Source organism: Podospora pseudoanserina, chromosome 3 (genome assembly GCF_035222485.1).
Source record: "Podospora pseudoanserina strain CBS 124.78 chromosome 3, whole genome shotgun sequence".
Classification (NCBI taxonomy): Eukaryota; Fungi; Ascomycota; class Sordariomycetes; order Sordariales; family Podosporaceae; genus Podospora; species Podospora pseudoanserina.
In genome coordinates this window covers 2,287,582-2,308,075 of record NC_085922.1, presented here as the reverse complement: position 1 = coordinate 2,308,075, position 20,494 = coordinate 2,287,582, and the positions used below count along the sequence as shown (strand labels likewise).

The window sequence follows — 20,494 nt, the reverse complement described above, 5'->3', positions numbered from 1 at the left end:
CTCACTGACGGCCAGGGTTGTTTGTTTATGCAATTGGACGATGTTTGTTGCTCTATCTTCAAAACTCGATGATTTTGATGCAATTATGATCTAGAGTCAGTATGTTACCATCGATGACTGTTGATGGTGTATATTGTTGGAGACGACTTGAACTAGAGAATGCGCTGTTCGGTGGAGCCTCAAAGCCGCAGGTAAACTGGATCTATTTTTTGCACGTAGCATACAAAAGCGAAGCTGATCCAACGACGATTACTTCGGAAGTGATCCGAAAGAAAACACTTTTGTTTGGACTCGTAGATGTTTTGGCTGGCTCGGAAGCTTTTTACTCCTTGAGATCCTGTCTCTGTGATCGACGTTCCGAGTCTCAGATGCTAAACAACGCTTGGTGTTTTTGCTGACAGCGCTACCACTAATCAAATGCCGACTTGTCAACAAAAAGGATATTTGGCAAGACAAGATTGGAGAAAAAAGCTGATGTTTCGAGAGATAAAATATCCAGTGATGATGTGTTATTCGCAACAAAAATGGCGAAGACGCAAAATGGATATTTCGTGGTAATTTGAGAGGGTTGTTGCAGATGGTCTGTTAACGGCAGCGTTGCACTCAGGGGTAAACGCCTTGCCCTGCATGGAGTTCGAACATCAGGCGTTACGGGGCCCATCAACCCCTTGCACCATACCTCGCAGTGAGAGATGCGGTTAAATGCAAATTCGATACCTGAGTAGACATATCCTCCCTTTGTCGCATTGGTTGTTTCGAGATTTTCAGTGCCTGATTGCCCCTGAGCCCCTTTTCCTGAACTGGTGATGGTATATCTTAATGGCATCTTTCTGGAGCTTGTTTGGACGAGATATTTGCTCGGCGGAAAATCTCACTTAATTTTGCAAGCCCGGTGAGCTAAAGTAGAGACCGTTAGGCAGTCATACTGTAAGTCTGGGTGACTACCCACATGTTGGTAACAGGGCAATGGCGCAGAAGCTTGGGAAGCGGCAGTTTCGAGGTCGGCTTCAAGGGCCAGCCACCTGCTTACAAGCTGGCGGCTTTTTCGGTGCCAACAAAATAACGGGAAGTGTATCAGGGAGTGCTAGCGCTTGTGAGCAAGACGGGGTCACTGGAGGATGACTGGGACACCATCTTGCCGCGGCTTCGCGCAGCTGTTCAGGAACCTGGAGAAGAGTGCAGTCCACCAACGCATCGGGACGGGCCTCTGCGACTAGCCAACTAGGCAGATGGTGTTGGGCGCGAGATGAGAGCCAATCAAGCCTCAAGGGCAGCAGAAGATGGTGACAGCGTCAAGGTTTCCATTGGTACGCATATGTTGGTGTGGTGATGGACTTCAGATCTCCTCCATGTCCTCGAGGTCATCCAGAACAGGAAAGTCCCCAACCTCCACCCGCTCTGCTCTCACAAACACGCCACGCTTAAGCTCCGACTCTTCGCCCCAGTAGCGCGTACCTCCCACGCTGCCGTCATTCTTGCCAACCGGCTCGTCCAGTTGGACGCCCACCCAGGCACCAATACCAGGAATCTCCTTGACATCCCCCACGTACTTGACCTCCCCGCGTCTCGTATCGTCACCACCAACTCTGCACCGCTTCCCCACCGCGATTCCTCGGGCCCCAATCTCTTTGGCGATGGCGTCGATCTTGGCCTGCTCATGGGTCGGGGCGTTCGGGTCGAATCGCCCGAGCTTCTGAGCCTTCTTCCATGCGAGGACCGAGTCCGTCTTCTTCTCGTACTCCTCTTCAGGCAGCTCGAATTTCTCGACGCCAACGGCGCTTGTGAAATTGGGCCTGGCAGACGCTGGCCGCGTATCAACAACCTGCCAAGCGCTGTTAGTCTGCGGGTTTCAAACGCTTGCATCTCGAGGGATTCCTCGGACCGACATATGGCCAGCAAGAAACTAGCTGGGGGGGCAGGAGAGCGCCCAATGGCTTCCGAGCTAGCCCTGGACACACACACACACCTGCCCCTGGAGCGGCTGGAGACCAGGGCACGATGCATTTTCGACGTACATCCCCTACGTGGTGGCTCTCACCAACCCCGGAAGGAGAAGGCAGCATCATAGGACGATTCGCGAGCACCACTAGAAGCCGGCCGCCACGCGTCACTTGAATAGCATTTGGCGTGAGGCGGCACGTCGTGCTCCATGTCTCAGGGCTCGATGGCCTGCCTTGCCCATGTGCCAACAGGATGATGGCAGCGCCACCTTGTTTACTTGCTCTTTGATGGCGCCTGCACACCAAAGTTCCCCGGCCGAATAGATTCGGGGGCACAGGGACGGATCGGGTTTGTCTCACTTACTTGCAATTCAGCATATGGCGCTAGCGGAAAGCTTTGCAGATAGACCGCCTCCTCGTCCGAAGCCTCGATCGGAATCCCATCGTTGGACGAGGTCTTGAGGAAAATGTGCTGGCAGGAAGGAGGAATGCCGGTGATGGGTTCCAACTTGGTCTTGAGCTGAGCGATAGACCATGAGGGGGTGATCCGTCTTTCCGAAGACGAGTAGTCGGATACGACATAGAGCGGGACGTCAGCCATGGTGGGTGGTGGTTGCGAAGCAGAAGTAAGGTTCCCTATTCGTTGCTTTTCGCTCGCTTCACCAGGAACAGAAGCAAGATAGCTGACGGTTCAAAACGTGGTGAAGGTGCGGTGTGGTGCCGTGGCAGACAGAAGGCCGTCGAATGTGGAAGCCGTGCACGTGGGTTTGTAATGGAGAAAGTTGGGGGGTATGTGGATGGCTGCCAGAGAGTGGTCAGTTAAGAGAGATCAACCAGAGAGGGGAGCTGAGATGTATGCAAAATGTTACCAGAAAGCGAGTCTATCCAGGCCTGGAACCGTGAATCGCTTCAAAAAGGCTTATCTTTGAGGATATCGAGATCCGAGAGTTGTCTAGATCTCTCTCTGATGCTCATGTAAGCTGAAAAGGAAGCAGTTGAAGTCGCTGGTTGATCAAGCATGGGAGACCCAGCCTGGCGTCTTGGCAACACGAACCAGTGTTGCACAGCGCTAAGGAAAGCCACATTCCGGTAGTGCGGTCACTAGCCACACTCTTCAACTTCCACTCACCCAAGCCCAGCTGAGCCACCTCCATCTTCCATTGTCTTGTCTTCCCGTCTCCTTCTCATCGAATCAAAACTCCAAGCCCAAGGTCTCAGCTTTCTTTTGTCCGCACACGGGAATCGAATTCGATAAAGCTTCCAATGTTCCGAATTATCCGACAGCCGATATCACCCTTGACAGCGAAAGAGCTCGCGAGGGGGGAACAAAATCTCACAAGGCGACCCAGGCATCAATTGTTCTGTTCATTCCCTCGTCGCCATTGGTTCACGCCCGTTTGCAAGCCCGCCAGCGAGGAACCGTGTCATTGGGAACACCAGCCCCAGAACACGGCAGCATTCGATGCAGTCATACATGAGATTTCGCGGGAAGCTGAGGTCAAACGCCCACCGAGTTCGCCATTGGTCGAACCGGTTCTCGGCCAGCTGCCCTGAATGCCCTAAAGCGCAATGCTGCTGGAGACTCGTCCACTTTCCCGACAGGCTCACGGGCTTCACAAACAATTCCATGTCGACGCCCGATCCCGAAGACCGACCTGCCTGGTGTACGTGTACCGTATACCGGCCTGTTCCTCCGCATTCTGTGCAAACGGCTGGCCTGGACAAGAGGTGAAACATCTTGATGGTTCACTGCAGTACTGACAAGTCATTCTTGTGTCCTGCCGATTCCCTCTTTTGGCTGATTCGCCAGTCCAACTCATGCTGCGGCACCTGATGAGGCTGCTGCGTGTGCGGCATCTACCCGAGGCGATCTGAACACAATCTGCAAAAAATAGCAGGATTCACTCACAGATACCACACAGATACAATTCACCGTCTCTCACAGAAACGAAACCCCTGCACCAGTTGCGCCTCCTTCCTAGCCTCTGGAGGCAATGCAACTGACCGCTGGTGAAGCTCATCTGCATAGTCGACACTAAATGCGTTTGTCGCAGAATCGAGGGGATTTTCACTCGACATGGCGTCGCATTGCTCACGATGTTGTATTCAGTGCGGTCAAGATGGCAGGGATAAGGTTTTGAGACACTTGTCGGGCGACAGATGATATGCATGCTTGCTACCCAAGATCTGTTCTTGTGTCGTTCACCGCCACCTTTGGGTAAATGGTCACATCTTTGCATCTATTGTCTAAAAAATTGTTTTTTTTTCCCGCGCCATGGACCACGGGAAGCCCGTCAACCTTTTGACCGGGCGTCTGGCACCCTGGCTGGGCGCGGTTGCTATGATCAGAAAAGAGAAGTGACCTTGAGGTATGTACAGCACAGCTCGAATACACGATACTACGTTCAGAACTGCTCACCATATTCCGTATGGATCAGCCTACAGTTGTAGCCTTGTTCTCTACGGGAGAATGACGTCGCCAAGAGTCAAATTGTCTTGTGTGCCGGGAGGGGCGGTCGAGCCGCATCTTTACGTTGCAGAACAGTGGCCAGCTGTACGGGATGCTCGTCTGATTAAACCAGCCGCCAGCACTTCCCTAGGTACCGCCTACACATCACGTCCGCATCTGGTCAGTATTCTAGGTGCAATAACAGGGCCAGGCCATTATGCAAGGCCAACGAATTCACCACCCAGTGCAGCTGAGAAGCACAAGGATTGTGTTTCTCAACCTAGGATGGCATCGGCGCCCTGCCGAATCCGGGTGCCTTTACATACGTGCCGTGTCTAATAATCATGGCTAGAGCACATGGAGGAAACAGAGCTAACGAGCTAACGAAGCCGACATGGACCGACAAGCTCCCATAGGCCCAGTCTCTCACCAAATCGACGACATACTACATGCAGTTCATCTCACTTGACCTTGGCGATTGCTGTTTGATAGTCGCAGCTGGCGAAACGGCCGGCAGCTGAGAGCATCGACTTCAACAAGTCGGTCACCGTGGCGTAGGCGTAAATAGCTTCTTTTTTCGGCACCGATCTTCAAGGGCATTAGGAACAGCGCGCTGGTTGATTCGAGCACCAACAAACAGCCGAGCTTGGGAGCGTCTTCGCTGCTTTGTTCGGGCAGCAACAACGAAACGAGCCGGCGATGATCTGCTTCGTTCCAGGTTTGTCTTGCTCACCTTGACCTGGACTGCTGAACCACGGTGGCCTTGGCTTTACCACCCCACTCCCGCTCTGCAGTTGGCCATGTGGTCATGGAAATTCGTGTATTTGAGTCCCTGAATCGCTGAGCGGCATGTGCAAAAGCGCAGTTCCAAGCTGGCCACGACTTACAAGTGAGGTTCTGGACCAGTCTTGGCAAGCCGTTTGGGCCAGAGTCATGTCAGGTCTACAGGACAAAGCGAGGCGAAATGGCAGCGTGGGTAGCACATGGCTGTGGCTGAGCCAAGTGGGATCAGCTCCAATGGCATCTTTCTTGTCTTGATATTGGGCTCCAGGACCTGCGCTGGTGTCGAAAGAAACAAGCAGCACGAACAGTCAGCCTGTAACCGAGCATGGCCGACAAAAGCATTACAAGGAGCAGCATAATGGCTATTGTTGGGTGGCAGATCATGGTTCATGGGCAGGGTGAGCCACAATAGCCAGCCGAGAGGAAGCGACACCACACCGGGAAATTCATGGATCCTAGGCACAAAACCCAAAACGGAACGATTCATTGATCGTCTTGGGGCGGCTGTCCTGCCGGCACTGTTGCCCCGCAGGAACCCTGATCCCGGACGGTGTGGGGGGAGGGATGAAGCGGAACTTGAGAGCAGAGACCTGTATCTGTCCAGAGGTACAGAACACAAGAGCTGACCGCCAATTCGTGGGACTGCCATCTCAGAGCTGTTTGCTGGAGAGTATGGAGCGCTTCTCCAGTGCACTCATGGCATTGACAAATGTATTGTCACAACTTGTCCGGTAGCCTGCCCCGCCAAACGCTGTCGTTGATCTTACAGCAAGATTGTGTGATGTGGGCTTACCAGGGACAGGATCCGGAACGCACAGACAATGCATCGAGTCGCTATTACCCGCCCCAGGCTCTTTGAGAAACCAGGGTTACAAGGTTCAACAGCAACTGCTCACACGCCGGATCGATCTTTGGATCTCTGGATCTCTTGTGTCCAGAGAACTGACAGGGTTCCTGACTGTCGCGCCTCTGAGCCTGTTGCGACGGTTCTGTCCAAGTTCAGTCGACGTCGCCGTCTTAGGTAGGGGCTCATGCTCCCGCAACCCATGCAAGCAATGCTCCAGCGTCCGAATCGCACATCCATGTCGCATCGCATTGAAGCCAGGGTTTCCCTGGATCTGACAAGAGAACAGACGCACTCTCTTCGTCTCGCGCAGCGTCTGTTCTTATGCGCACAGAGGCTCCAAAATAGCTAGAGCCTGAAGAACATCCAAGAAGAATGATGATGACCGGAGCTGGCCCGGCGGCTTATATCACCGTGACTGCAAAGTAATAACCCGGAGCCAAGGTTGGCGAGCCGGCGGCCGTCGTTTCTGGGTCAAGGGCGGATCGAAACGAGCCTCTCGTGCCGCTCCTCCCATCTGCGACTTACTTCACACCTCTAGCGCCCGTTTAGGATCGATCACGCTCCCCTTCGTCGCACTGCGCAGTTGTTCAACAGTTAGGTCTGAGGTCTCGGCAATGCAGATGCCAGATGGGTTGATCCCATCCAGCCTGGGGCCTTCTTCCGCATTGGGCCCTGGACTAAACTCTCGATGCTGGCAGTGTCCAAGCTTTGGACGGGGGCAGCATGACGGTAAACCATCAAACCTCCTTTCAGAACAAGGAGGTGAGCATCAAGATGGGGCATGGACCACTGGTTGCTGGTGGCCGTCGCCTCTTGCAAATCCAATCCGCCTCCCGCCCCATACCACCACGGGCAGTTTCAAGACCAACCCATTTGAACCCATGTCCTATGCGTTTTTTTCTCCTCCCATGGCAAGCGTTTCCGTTCATCTCCACCCCCATCGTTTGTGGTCGAAACAGGTACTGCCTGTTTATGCCCGGCTGGGCTGTCGTTGCTGCTGGACAGATGCAGGTGCAGCGGCAACTTTTGGCTGACGCCTCACCCTACCTGCTTGCTTGCACACGTCTCTCTTTCTTCTGCCGCAAGTCAAGTTCCGCCTGCCCCGAACCATGCCATGGTGAAGTAGTACCTGGGATGGGGGTTAAAAGTCACTCAGGAAACAATGCCGCTTGAGAGCCCAACTAACCTTGATGACTTGACCCTTCTTTACCGACTTTGTAACCCGACCACTCACGTACACCGCCCCCCATCATAGACTTTCTTCTTCGCGGTATGCCCCCAACTTTGATGCACAATAAGAACGTTCTGCGCCATTAGACATGGCATTTTAGTCGAAGTAAGCGCTGTTAGCCAGAACCAGCCAGCCTGAAGAATAGAGGGTGTCTGTCATGCACGAAGTCGTGGTCAACCCATGTCGTTTGCCCTAGTGGGGACGGTATCTCGCGTAGTCGACATGTTCGGCGTTAGCACTGATCTTCTTCGACGTCCCTAGAACCGGTCGGTCTTGCATTTCTTTTTTTTTTTTTTTTTCTTTATCTATTTGCCATTTCGTTCTTGGATGGAGCAACCCCTCAGCAACCAAAGAAGAAAAAAGGTCAATTGGGGCTCTTTTGATTGGGGAGGGGTGTGTTGCCATTTCTCCTGCCAAGGGGCGTGGTCTGCGAGTATGTCGAATGGCCGTCTCATTGACTTTTTACTTGGCCACCAAACAATTGGACCCAAGACAGCTAGTACCTGTTGGGTACCTCTTCTCATCAGTCCAAGCGTGAACGGGGATTGGACTTTGACATTTCGCCTTAGCCCTCTTTCCAGCTGGATCAAGCGCCCGAGCATGGCAAACCGGTTCTTGGTCCCGGGCTCTTGATATTGCAGCTGGGTGTTGGGAGCGTTGGAGCTACCCCAAACCCAACCGAAGTCGATGAGGTCCGTCCCGAAGCCCCCGGGGGTTACTTCCAGAGGTTACCCGTATCTGACAGGGCCATCTCTACCGCACAAGTCAGGCGTTTGGCATTCTGGGGTACGGACCCTGACTTGTGGCTCAGGTTATCACTCACCACCCACGGCATCCGAGCCCTGGAGCCCTGACCTTGCCCGCATCCCTTGTTCTGTCTGTTTCCCTGGCCGACCCACTTTGCACACACGCCCCCCTCCATCTGCACCCCCTCCCTGGCCCTTGGCCCTTGGCCCTGGTTGCCATCCATCCATCCATCTCCTTCAACACGACATGCAGCCTGTCTGTACACTTCCGGTATGGTTATCACCGGTGTTCTTTTCATGGAATCCCAACCATGAAGGCCTACTCGTCCTCACTGTATTAGTTTACCCTCATATGCCCCCCTGAACCCTGACCCCATCCCCCGCATACTGTCACTCTCCTTAGACACCGTCATCAAGAAGTTTTTCTTTCCCCTTCTCATCCTGGCTACCCATCTGCAGAGGCGCATCTTCCCGGACCTGGATACAGCCTCTCCCCTGCTCTATGCTCGGTGACTATGGAAAAGGCCTTCTCTCTTCTCAAGCAGTCGTCTAGCACCCCGGTCTGACCTTACCACTGCTCACCTACCTCATCAAGCTCGGCACATGCTCATTTATTGGCGAACGCATGCTCAGGAACCTACCCAATCATGTTTTGATGTCTGCCATCAGCACACGAGCCACCACCGTTGTCTAAAAGCTACTATTATAACAACCAGTCTCGAAAGGGGGTCTCTTTCTCGCTCGGCTACCAATCTACCCCCTTTAAACACGCGCTGTCTCCCGAACTTCACGGCTTACAAAACTCGGAATCGCGTCCATCACATATCCCAACCTAGCTCACTTCGGCCGACAACAACATTTGCGAAACCCGTCCTGGTCTCCCGGTCCTAGTCTCCGCGCCAAACGGTTCACTGACCTCCGTAGAAGAACAGCTACGGTGGAGTGACCTTCTTCTTGCCCGGACGTACTGACCAGCGATCCCCTGCTAAGCAGTCGAAGGAACGAAGCTTCCATTGTTGAGCTCTCGGCACCTTTGGCTTCACTGCAACTCGAGAGCAACAACTGGTTTCTGTTGGTGGCGTTGGATAAGGCGGAAAACGCGTTTCCCCCGTCTTCAGCCCTGGCCATCTATGAACTTGCTGCCGCTATAGGCAAAGACCGGCGAGACACCGTCACCGTGGATATCGCGTCATTAATCAAAGGCTCCGACTCAAATGAGTCCACTGCATCGCCTACCCAGCAGGCTCATCCGACTTCGACTGCAACATTTTCGCCGGCAACAACGTCCCCAGGTGATCCTCCTCCTCTGGCCTCCTTTGCTGTAGCACCCGGCACAGTGTCTTCGCAATTTGGCTTCGTCGGCGGCACCGGATTTGGGGGCTTCGGGGCATCTACGATACCTGGATACTCTCAGCCGACTGCCACTTTGGCGCCAGCTTCAGCATCACGCCCGCCCAGTGGAAGTAATAAACGCAGCATGCCGCCTCACACCTCCGAGTCGCCGGCGAAGAAACAAAGCAAGTGGTCTCCGGAAGAGGATGCTCTCATCATAGAGCTCCGGGGCAGTGGGATGAAATGGGACGACATATCGAAGCGGCTTCCAGGACGGAGCTCCATCAGCTGTCGTCTTCACTACCAAAACTATCTGGAAAGGCGGAGCGAGTGGGACGAAGAGCGCAAGAACAAGCTCGCAAGGCTGTACGAGAGGTAACAATGTCCCTCCCCCCTTTTTTTTTTTTTTTTTTTGCTGCGTTTCGGACGAACAAGACTGACAAAAGCTTGGCAGATTCAAACCCGAGATGTGGGCAAAAGTGGCAGAGGAGATGCAGGTCCCCTGGCGCGCCGCCGAGGCGATGCACTGGCAGCTAGGTGAGAATGAAATGGCAAGGCGGGCAGGCGTGGTTCCATTCACGCTGAACATGACTCCGAACGACTCGCAAGGTTCCCACGGCCATCACCGAATTTCCCCCACGAGAGGACACGGCCACTCGCAGTCCCAGGGAAGCCTCCCCACCATTCCGTCTCCACGATACCACCACCAACACCAACGGGGCCCCGGGCCCGTCCCACCACCCTTGATCCCACCCCCGATGGCGACCGGCCGGCCCCTAGCCGTACGACGCGAGAGCCTCCCGCCGAGATCCTCTTCCGGTATCGCCCCTGAGCCCCTTGACTACGGCTACGGACAACCGCCTCCACCACCGGGTCCTCCGTTTGGGGGGCTCGCGCCGATTCAGACGACGAGTCTTGGCCCAGGTCAAGGACGCGGAGGCGTGCTGCCCAGTGTGGCGGAACTGACGACGGGAGTTAGCCCGTACAGCACTCCGGCGTACTCGGTGGGAGCTCCTAGTGCGAGTCCTATCCACAGCGCCACTGCTAGTCCGGTTCCTTTGCTCCCGCCTTTGGGGTACAGCTCGTCGTCGTCGTATGGGTATACACATTTGGAATCGTCGTCTGGGTCGAAGCGGAGGGCCAGTCCTGATGTAAGCAGGGAGACTAGCAGGCGACGACACATGTACCCGCGGTCTGAGGATGGGGATTACCCGCCTCTTCCGCCTCCGCCTCCGCCACCGATGGGACTCGGGCAGGTGGCGGCTAGACGGCCGAGGTATGAGCCATAACATGGGGGGTGGGGGAACTGGACTGGTGAGAGGTTTCCCTGTTGTTGTGCTCCCTTTCCCCAGATAAACATCACCACACACCGCAGGGGATTTTCGAATAACCACTTGCTACGGCAAATCAATCACCAAACAAACACACCACAGCTTGTTACGACTACAATTATTCCTTTTCCTAACTTTACTCGAGCATTACATACACTCACAACATTTCACCACTCATGACAACAAACATTCCCGGCATAGCACACTTGCAATGACATACATCACAATATTAGCAACACAAACACACATGGGAGAGGGGAAAAAAAAGAAAACCCGGCGGAACAAACAGTAACGACCTGGGAGGCAATCTGTAATTTTGAAATTTCTTCTACAACTTTTCAGAACGAAGGGACAGGCGGGCGGCTGGATGGATGGATGGATGGATGGATGGATGGCCTACCACGAAGAAATGGATGAAAAGGGACATGGCACGGAAACGGGGTGGGGGGAATATTTTGCATCAAGGCAGAGAGAGAGGAAGCGATGGGATGACACACGCACATTTGTTGGACACATATTTCTCTTTTCTTTCTTTCTTCATTTAAGCACCTACCCACTACATACTTCTTGATTGACAAGTAACGACCCTTTATTCTTATTCTTGTTTTGTTCAAAGGACACGGCATTTTGTAATTATAGTTTTTTTTTTTTTTTTTGGGTTTTTTTTTCGATTCATGTTTTACACTCTTCTCTTTTGAACAAATTCTTTTTTCTTCATCTCGAGACAGCCTTTTCACTTTGCCACATGGGGCGGGGATCTAATTGTTCTACAAAAACAAAACAAGGCGTTGAAAGAGAGATGGGTGGTGGGACATAATCATTACTGCTTGCTGCTGCTGCTAGGTACAGGGAAAACTTCTCCGGAGAAGAGATGTTTCCTCTCTCCACACCACGAGATATCATTGGGTTAGAATTTTGAGCTTTTTGTTGGTTGTGGATAATTAATTCTTGGACCAAAAGTTTTGGAGTGTATGTATGTTATCCAGGTATGACAAAAGGGGGTGGATTGGCAAACCACAAAGCACACACAGAATCACAAAGGGGCGGCGGTTACGGCGGCCAACCCCAACATATCGGACTTTAGACTGGAGATCTTTTTTTTTTTTTCAGTGTGACAGAACCTACCTACCCTCCCCGCCCCAACCATCAAAATGCAGCAACTATGCAAGATGCGAACCAACCTTTCTAGAAGCCTCGAACCACACATAATAGATCGATCCATCACATAACAGCGGTATCCAAAGGGGTCTAGCTTGCCGGGGGTGTCTGATCTCTGGTGATCGTTTCTCACCATTCTCTCGGCAAGACTATCTGATGCTCAACAAAGCTGAAGATAGCCCACAACTAGAGCAAATCATCAGGTATGAATCATCGAGATATACCCAGCAAGGCTGAGTATGGCACCATTATTGGAGAATTCCCCTCCGTAGTGTGCTCAACGAAGCTGGAAGAGATCAATGATACGAACCCGAGAGGCAGACCACCGTTCATCCGAAACGGAGTCATCGTTGCGACTGGTCTCCAACACTCATCCAACAGCCAACGGGAACAACCCAAGCAAACGTTTCACTTGAAAAAGAAAATCGCCAAACACACACGTACCCCCAAAGACGGAGGGAGGTCCGCATTAGCGAGCGATAGATCACCCAACCAACGGACCCGGACTCCGTTTCGGTGTCTTGTTTGGTTCAACATCAATATATTTTCTTCAGCTTTCGCCTCATGTTGACTGTGACGGGAGGGGCTCATTGGCAGCCACCACCCACCAGTTGTCTCTTTCGTAACCGCTGGTGATGACTGCGCCCCCGGCAGCCAATACATCCTCCTCCAGCTCACCTTTGCGGTAGAGATGATAGTAGCGCTTGAAGACGGGGTCGGTGTGGCCCGGGTCTGGTTCCGTGGCCGCAGTAGTTGCACCGGCAGTAGCCTCAGATGGTGGAGCCTCACCGCTATTATTACTGGCAGCAACACCACTGGAATCTTGGTCCCGAGTCCGTTTCTGTCCTTTGCGTTGTTTCGGTCGCTTGGGCTGTTTTTGCTGACTCTTGAGCACCCAGGGCACTAGCAGATCTTGCTCACCCCCTTCGTCCCATCCGCGCCGGCTGTTGCCCTGTTCGAGAGCCCATACGTACACCAAGATTTGACCGCCGGGCTGGCCAGCCTGTCCGGTCCTGACACATCGCAGGAGGTGACGGATCGCCTCTTGACGCCTTGTTCTTGTCGACATGTGGTGGATAACGGCGATACAGATGACGAAATCCGCAGCGCGTTCGCGGAAGGGGAGTGAGAGTCCATCAGCTACAAGCACCTCTGTGGCGACGGCAGCTCCACTCGACTCCCCGCCTGTTCCTGTTGTTGCGTCCAGCTCACCTTGAGCGATCCGCTTCTTCGCCTCCTGGGCCTGCTGTTCCTGGAGCTGCCTCCCACGGCTGTGGGCAAGCGCAACAAGCGAAGCACTACGATCCGAGCCGACCATGTACACGGATGGGTTTAGGCCCAGGTACTTGCCATTGCCACAGCCAACATCGAGACCCACCGCTCCCGGAGGCCGCGACTGCAGAAACGATGCCACGGCAGGCCAGGGCTTGTAGCGTGTCGCCGAAAAGTGCGGGGCGATGGCTTCATACACACCGTGAACATGCGTCTTTTCGTAGGCCTCTGCTTCTGCCGATTCTGCTGCCTGAGAAGCGGCGGCGGCGGCGGCCAGCTTGGCGACGTCACCGGCCACAGAGTCAGACGGCAGAGCTGAGGGGGTATGTGTCGAAGCCATCATGGGTTCGGGTTACACCGAGAGACTTTGGAATAGTGCTGGATCGGGCAACAACAAGGTGAGACTTGCTGATCTCGTTGGTCCTGGGCCCAACTTGGGCTTCGCGCGGCACGCTGACCGAGTGTCCTGCTTCTCAGTCAGGTCAGGCCGCAGAGATTTTTCACACACACCACAGCCCTAGGGAGATGGAAAAGCTTTTTTCGATTCTTGTCGCGGCTCTTGGCCCAGCGATTGATCTCCTTGACCGCCTGTTCCGGGGGGTCAGCGGGCAAGGTAGCGGGACCTGGGGAGGGGATCGTGATGTGGCGGCATGGATGCAGTGCAGATTGCAGTAAACCCAAGGCATTTGAAGATGCAGAAGCGACAGGGACGAACAGGGCCAAAACAGACGCCGTTGGCGACCGACCGACACTCGGTGCAGTCCTAGGCTGAGGGCGAAGGAACCAGCTACGACATTGCTGCCAACTGGAGGGGTATAGCTGCACGACCGGGGCAGGACAAGGAACGAACTGTGAGATGGCTTGTACACGTACCTACTTAGCAGAGGTGTACAACAAGGCCTACACAGGGCTGAAGAACATGAACGGTGAAGAACCCAACAAGAACGGATACCAACTCAGAGATGGAGATGGAGAAGACGGAGAGATGACACACACCTTGTTGGACGGTCAATTACTCGGTCGCGTTATGCAGCTTTGCGCACATGCGGATTCCCCAAGTTGGGACGGTGTAGCCGTGGTTCGGAGCTGGTCCCCTGTGTGTGGTCGTGTGTGTGTGGGTGATGTGTTTGGTTGGTGGTTGGGTTAAGATTGGGGACACCAAAGAGAGAACATGGGCCTTACCTTGGTGGGGCTGTTATCGGTTATCGGCTGAGCATTGATGCTATCGGGCAACAGCTCCCCTCTCCCAAGAACATACCATACATGGACTAGAGTCTACAAGTATGTCTCAGATCTCCATCTCCGTCATACAAGTTCTTCATCACCAGCTAGTCGTGCCGTTTTGGATGATGCAACAGCACTTGCGGTGACGAAGCGTCCATTCGTACCTGACACGGCACAATACCCTAACCCGAAAACCAGGGTTATGGGCCCAATTTATGGCCTTGGCGACCGTCATGGCCCCGATGACCCATCTTGACGACCTGACCGATATTTCACAGAAAAAAGACGGCAAGGGGGTGAATTGGTAAAGGTACATTTGGACTACACAGACCTCTGGTTGGTAGATAAACCAAGCCCAGCTGCGCCAGGCTCAGGCTAAATTTTCCGAGCCCAAACTCTGCGTCCCCCCATCCCTCTTCTGTATGCCATCCTTGGGCATTATAGCCTCGCGTCGTGGGGTGAATGAGAAAGACCTAATGCCGAGTCTCTAAGTTCCAACAGCTTTCCCGTACGACCTACCACAAGCCTGCCCGACGCCAGAATGCGCCAGCAGCAAGGCTGTGAGTTCAGGCACAAAGCAGAGATACCAGCCCAACCCCCATCTCTTTCCTGGGGTTTTACCTCTTTCCAGTGTTGAGAGGACTTTGGGGGTCAAAGACGTCAGTCGAAATCAACTCGGGGTATGTCACACCGCCCTGCTTCAGGGTTTCGTCCATGACCTCCATGATGACAATGCTCTCGCTCCATGGCAGAGTCTTGCTCTCCTTCTGCCCGTCACGCAGGCAGCGGGCGGCCTCGTCAGCTTCCCAGAACATGCCGTGGCCCCAGTCACGCTCCTTGTCCTTGGGGATGGCAAAGTCAATGACCTCGGCCTTGCCATCGCTCTCCTTGGTGATGACTCTCAGCTGACGTGGGCGGTAGGCAGGCCCAACGACCTGAATCTCACCAAGGCCGCCCTGGATACGGATGGAGGCACCGGCGGTGTCCTTGTTGTCAGGTTCAGAGGCCACCCGAAGAGAGGTCAGAGCGATACCGTGGCTCTTGTGCTTGGGGAACTGGAGGATGATGCTGGTGGTCTCATCAGCACCAGTGTGGTACTTGTTGACGGCAGCGATGACATTGGGCGCTTCCTTCTCTGCTTCAGGCTGGGTGTGGTACAGAGACTGGAATACCCAAGTCAAGGCGTAAATGCCAAGATCCAAGAGAGCACCGCCGGCCAAGTCGGCGTTGACCATGCGGTTCTCATCGGGGAAGTCAATCTTGCCCTCGGGGGCATCACGGCCGACAGAGAGGTCGGCTGTATGGGAAGTCAGTACGGCATTCTTCTAAAGAATTGGTAGGACCAAACTAACCAATAGTACGGTACACGTTGCCGATGGCACCGGATGTAATCAACTCCCTGACCTTGATGCTCAGGGGGAAGTAGCGAGTCCACACAGCCTCCATGAAGAAGAGGTTCTTGGAGCGAGCAGTCTCGATGAGCTTGCGGGTCTGAGCAGCAGTCACAGTCAAGGACTTCTCGCAGAGCACATTCTTGCCGGCATCGAGGGCAAGCATGGCGTTTTGGAAGTGGTGGCTGTGTGGTGTAGCAACATAGATGATATCGACATCGGGGTCAGCTACCAACTCATGGTAAGAACCATAGGCCTTTGCTGAGCTGGGAGCATCCACCTTCTTGATGAACTCGGCAGCTCTCTCCTTGGAGCTGGACGAGGACACGGCAACGACCTCATGGCGCACATCATGGACATCACGGGAAGCTGGGCTAGTGAGGAGATCCTTGGTGAAGGCTAGAAGAGCGTTTTAGTCATGCCGTTTACCAAGGTTCAAAACTAAAAGGGGCAGGCAGGCACTCACTCTCAGCAATCCAGCCGGTGGCCAGAATACCCCACCTCACAGTATACGGAGACGACATGGTGTGCTGGTGATGCCAATGAAGCTTTGACAAGTGAATACAGACACAGACGACAAAGAGAAAAGAAACCACGCTGGCTTGAAGTCCTTTTGAAGCAAAGCCCGTAGCCGGCGTGTCCAACCTCGCGCCATCTTCCCCTCCATCCTCATGGCGGGGCAGCGACGGCGCTGACGGGTAAATCGCCGAAACACGCACCCAAAACTGCGGCACTTGTCCCGCACTGAGGAAGCTCTCCCAGGCGGGTAGGGATCCACCACAGCTTCTTTAGCCAATTGAATTCCGCCCATTCCCATGCCCAGGATAATCCCAGCAGACATGGCGGACAGAAAGCTCCCGGCTCCCGATTGGCGAAGGTGCATCAAAAAGCCTAGACGACGTCATTCTTGACTTATTCAACAGAACATTTTTTTGCGGACGATGGAGTTGAAGAAATCGATATGGAAGGGAAGCTACAGGTCGAAAGCGTATGGACACTGTCTTGTCAAAAATTTATCTCGAAAAGCTCGATATAAAGCTGTCAACAGCTTCCCCTCACCACTCAGCTTTGGCCAATCAATTGAATTGTACCTTCCCGTCCTGAGATCTTCACAACTTCCCATTCAAAGACACACAGTGAAAAAGACATGTTTTCGACAAAATCATCATTTTCAAGCCTCAAAACACCAACCCTTCTGACACCCAACCGTTTCGTCCCGCCACTTCATAGCTTTCCCATTCACCGTCACCCAAGAACCCTGGCCACCATGTCCACCTCAGAACCGCCCCCATCCCTCCCCAAAATGCCATCCCTCATCTACGGCACAGCCTGGAAAAAAGACCGCACCGCCGACCTCGTCTATGAAGCAATCAAAGCCGGCTTCCGGGGAATCGATACAGCGGCCATGAAACGGCATTACGACGAGGCCCTCGTTGGCGAGGGTATTCGAAGGGCGATATCTGAAGGCATCGTCAGCAGGAATGATCTCTGGGTAATTCCACCTCACCCCTTGACTTGTGCCCTTATCCCCCTGCTGGCCCATTAGTTGACCACCCATCTCCTACACCCATCATCCACCATCATCCCACCATCATCCACCATCATCCCCTATCCTCCTCATCCCACCACCCAACCTATCCCCTATCCTCTACCCCAATCATCCCACCATTCCCCCCACCCTCTCTAACTAACCAAACTAACCACTCATAGATACAAACCAAATACACCCCCTCCCCCTCCACTCACTACACCTCCACCAACCCGCTCACAACCTCCCTCACAACCTCGATAGCCTCCTCCCTATCCAACCTCTCCACCCCCGATCACCAACCCCCCTACCTCGACGCCTTAATCCTCCACTCCCCTTTTGAAACCCTCCCCGAAAACATCACCGCCTGGACCCATCTCACTTCTTACCTCCCCAATCAAATCCGCCACCTAGGCTACTCCAACGTCCCCCCGGATTTCCTCGATGTCTTTGTCGAGTTTCTCGACCTGAACCCTTCTCTCCCAAGAGTAAGTCTGATACAAAACAGGTTTACAGCGGGCATGTACAACTGGGATATTGAAACGAGGAGATGGTGCAAAGGGAATGGGGCGGTGTATCAAGGATTTTGGGTTTTGACTGGTAATGTGGATGTTTGGAGGCATGCCAAGGTGGTGAGGGAGGTGAAGGAGGGATTGGGACTGGGAAGTTTGGAGGAGGCTTGGTTGGCGGTTGTGATGGTGGGGATGGGGGTGAGGGTTTTGGATGGGACGACTAAGGGGGAGCATATGAGGGGGGATCTTGGGGTGGGGGAGAGGGTGAGGGAGTGGAGGGGGGAGAGGGAAGAGAATGAGAGGAAATGGGAGAGGTGGGTGGGGGAGGTGAGAGGGTTGATTGGGGGGTAAGGGGGACATTACACCACCTTGATACTGTTTGTGAGATTGGTTAGGAAGTGGAAGTTGGAAAGGACGGGGGAGAAGAGGTGGTGGTTGTAGAACCGGATCGTAGATTGTAGGTGCGATGGTATTCTTAATGTCTCTTTAACTTGAACTCGTCGTTTTGGATGCCTGTGCCGCAGGTTAGCGAACTTCGGAGCTGTAGTTGTGGAATCACCCAATCGGTCAGGTTGTTTCGCCATTTGGGTGGTTGGCATCCGAGATAAAGACCTCAGGTTCGCGGGACGTCAAGAATAACGTCGCCCCTACGTCTGGGGTCCAGCTGGATGGTGGGAATGCTCTCTGAGAACCGATGCGGGTCTTGTAGAGGAAAGATGACTGAGGCGAGGGTGTTGGATTGGGGTCTCAATGTTGAGATTGAGAACTGGTCTTAATACTTGTTTTCCTTCTCACACCGTGAGCCTACAACGAATTACGTATTTTGTCTAATCCAAGCCTCGAGGCTGGGTCAAAAGTTTAGCAGTCCATGGTTTGAGTAATGGAAAAGTCACCTCGGTCGCCCTGCACGTCGAGTTAACAGAGCATCTTGTCATGTTCTTCTGAATTTCCAACATGAAAATGTCAGCCCAGATTGAGAGAAGACCCCCTGAATGAAGTCATTGATCTTGAGCCGGTCATTCCTAGTTTCTCTTTTGACTGACATACCTAGTCAATTCTGTGTCCGCCCGCCCTTGGTAGCGTCTCTCTTCTCAAGGCCGGCCAGCCAGCCAGCCAATAATTTTCCCAGTCTAAGGGGTGCAGCAGTCCTCTCTACATGAATTAGCCAACTCCGAAGCTATGGAATTTTCCTTACAAATTTTCACGACGAACCGGTGCCGTTAAAAGCAGGAAGCATGGTTTGGTGACGGGGACTTTTGCCCGTAGTCTAACAATCACAGATATATTGTTCCCCCGAGCCGCCGCCATCATGAGTAGCCAACTCTGGAAACTTTGCCCCCATAGTCTAACGGTCCAGATGAATCAGCCAACCCAGAAACTTTTGCAACTAGGCAGTCAACGGCTTCCTCTTCCCCTCTCAACCCCGTGGAAAATTTTAGTTTCCCAATCGTCCAGCAATCACAGATATCCAACCCCTAGCCGCCATCAAGAGCTGTCAACTCTGTTACCCTTTCCTCTAGCCCCCAAAGGCTGGCTGTCCCTACTTTCCAGGACTATTCACCTCCGTCGAAGCGAGCCCGCGGACAAGCCCAGCTCGAGAGGTAGGTACCTCTAGGTTAGGTACTTTGCCCCCACAGCCCAACAACTGTTGCATGCCCCAATCCCACAATCATGAGTGACCGTCAACTCTGGTTTCCTCCCCCCCCCCCTTTACTTACTCTAAAAAACTCCTCTTCCCCCAAACCTCCCGGGACCCCGTCTTATCTTCTCCACCAACAGCGAAACAAACGAGCCATGGCCCCCCATCCCCGGCTCAAGCGCCCCCCCACTTTCCCCTTCCCGCAATAAGATGACCCCAGTTCCACGTCTCTGCCCTTCTTCAAGATGAACAAATTCCCCGGCAACCGACTCAACCCCAAGTTTATGTTAACATCCGTACCCGTCCGTCCCGACGGAAGAAACCCACTTCACGCAGCCACCCATCACTCCCACTAGTACTACATAGGTATCTAGGTAGGTAGGTATGCTCTCCCAAATTTCCACAATACCTACACACCCACCACAACCAAACTTCTCCCCCTTTGCTTTGTTTTGAACCTCACGTCTTTGTCATATTCCAAGACACTTTCATATCACAGCTCACACATTCACAAGCGCACATGTAATGATATGAATCGGCGCGTTTGTATTCCCACATATTCTCAGAGCAAAAGGGCCATAAGCGATCGTCATGAATCTATCTACCATCTTGTCTCATGTCCGTCCGTCCGTTCCCATTTCCAGCTTTTTACGCTTCTCAGAAATGCCTCTTCCGCCAAGATCCCATAACCTGTATCCCAGTGTATCCCCATTTGTCTTGTTGTTGACCCCATACCATTTCCATACACATAATCTTTTCATGACTGCATTCCCTTTGAAAGCGAAAAAAAAAGGCATAAAAACAAGAAAAAAAGAATCGAATATGTACAAATCGAAAAAATTTCCTCCCGGAAAAAAAAAAGCCAAACATGGCAACGTGTGTCCATGCTGCTTGCCCCCCTCAAACCCGAAAGAATAATTGCCCTTGGGACCAACTAGCCTGGAAAATATCCTGCAAGGTTGGAGAAGAAAAACAAGACACATATAACAGAAGCGAAGAATCCTGGCTCGAAAAAAAAGAAAAAGAAAAAGATCCCCCCCTCCCCCCTCCCGAAAACAACCCTAAACTTTGTCCATGAATCGAAAAAAAACAAGATGTCGTTAACTCTTCC

At 53.2% G+C, this 20,494-nt stretch overlaps 6 protein-coding genes across 6 annotated transcripts; 2 read left to right on the top strand and 4 right to left on the bottom strand.

The window, feature by feature from the left end:
- Positions 1 to 108: 108 nt before the first annotated feature.
- QC764_306680 (uncharacterized protein) lies at positions 109 to 2,541 on the bottom strand (the record flags this gene model as incomplete). Its single annotated transcript, XM_062945772.1, has 3 exons — positions 109 to 897; positions 950 to 1,822; positions 2,305 to 2,541. The coding sequence occupies 2 exons, from the start codon at positions 2,539 to 2,541 to the stop codon at positions 1,337 to 1,339; spliced, it is 723 nt and encodes a 240-aa protein (XP_062801803.1). The 3' UTR covers positions 109 to 897; positions 950 to 1,336.
- A 90-nt stretch (positions 2,542 to 2,631) lies between these two features.
- Positions 2,632 to 3,094, bottom strand: QC764_0054170 (uncharacterized protein; the record flags this gene model as incomplete). The annotated part of the gene is made up of 2 exons (XM_062940453.1): positions 2,632 to 2,741; positions 2,995 to 3,094. 2 exons carry the CDS (start codon positions 3,092 to 3,094, stop codon positions 2,632 to 2,634), a joined length of 210 nt encoding a protein of 69 aa, XP_062801802.1.
- A 3,118-nt stretch (positions 3,095 to 6,212) lies between these two features.
- Positions 6,213 to 10,617, top strand: QC764_306670 (uncharacterized protein; the record flags this gene model as incomplete). The annotated part of the gene is made up of 2 exons (XM_062945771.1): positions 6,213 to 9,703; positions 9,783 to 10,617. Exons 1-2 carry the CDS (start codon positions 9,474 to 9,476, stop codon positions 10,615 to 10,617), a joined length of 1,065 nt encoding a protein of 354 aa, XP_062801801.1. The 5' UTR covers positions 6,213 to 9,473.
- A 1,762-nt stretch (positions 10,618 to 12,379) lies between these two features.
- Positions 12,380 to 13,432, bottom strand: TRM9 (tRNA methyltransferase, has a role in tRNA modification; the record flags this gene model as incomplete). Its single annotated transcript, XM_062945770.1, has 1 exon — positions 12,380 to 13,432. One exon carries the CDS (start codon positions 13,430 to 13,432, stop codon positions 12,380 to 12,382), a length of 1,053 nt encoding a protein of 350 aa, XP_062801800.1.
- Positions 13,433 to 14,583: 1,151 nt separating this feature from the next.
- Positions 14,584 to 17,370, bottom strand: XYD1 (D-xylose 1-dehydrogenase (NADP(+))). The gene is made up of 3 exons (XM_062945769.1): positions 16,171 to 17,370; positions 15,666 to 16,103; positions 14,584 to 15,610 (listed from the first exon to the last, which is right to left on the bottom strand). Exons 1-3 carry the CDS (start codon positions 16,226 to 16,228, stop codon positions 14,931 to 14,933), a joined length of 1,176 nt encoding a protein of 391 aa, XP_062801799.1. The 5' UTR covers positions 16,229 to 17,370; the 3' UTR covers positions 14,584 to 14,930.
- QC764_306640 (uncharacterized protein) lies at positions 15,360 to 18,095 on the top strand (the record flags this gene model as incomplete). Its single annotated transcript, XM_062945768.1, has 2 exons — positions 15,360 to 17,196; positions 17,415 to 18,095. The coding sequence occupies exons 1-2, from the start codon at positions 16,852 to 16,854 to the stop codon at positions 18,093 to 18,095; spliced, it is 1,026 nt and encodes a 341-aa protein (XP_062801798.1). The 5' UTR covers positions 15,360 to 16,851.
- Between the last annotated feature and the right edge of the window lie 2,399 nt (positions 18,096 to 20,494).

Bases quoted from the DNA above. Each gene is read 5' to 3' on its own strand.
- XYD1 (XM_062945769.1), bottom strand. From the start codon at position 16,228: ATGTCGTCTCCGTATACTGTGAGGTGGGGTATTCTGGCCACCGGCTGG. The intron at 16,104-16,170 runs GTGAGTGCCTGC...ACGCTCTTCTAG, and splicing joins CACCGGCTGGATTGCTGAGA to CCTTCACCAAGGATCTCCTC. The intron at 15,611-15,665 runs GTTAGTTTGGTC...CTTCCCATACAG, and splicing joins CAACGTGTACCGTACTATTG to CCGACCTCTCTGTCGGCCGT.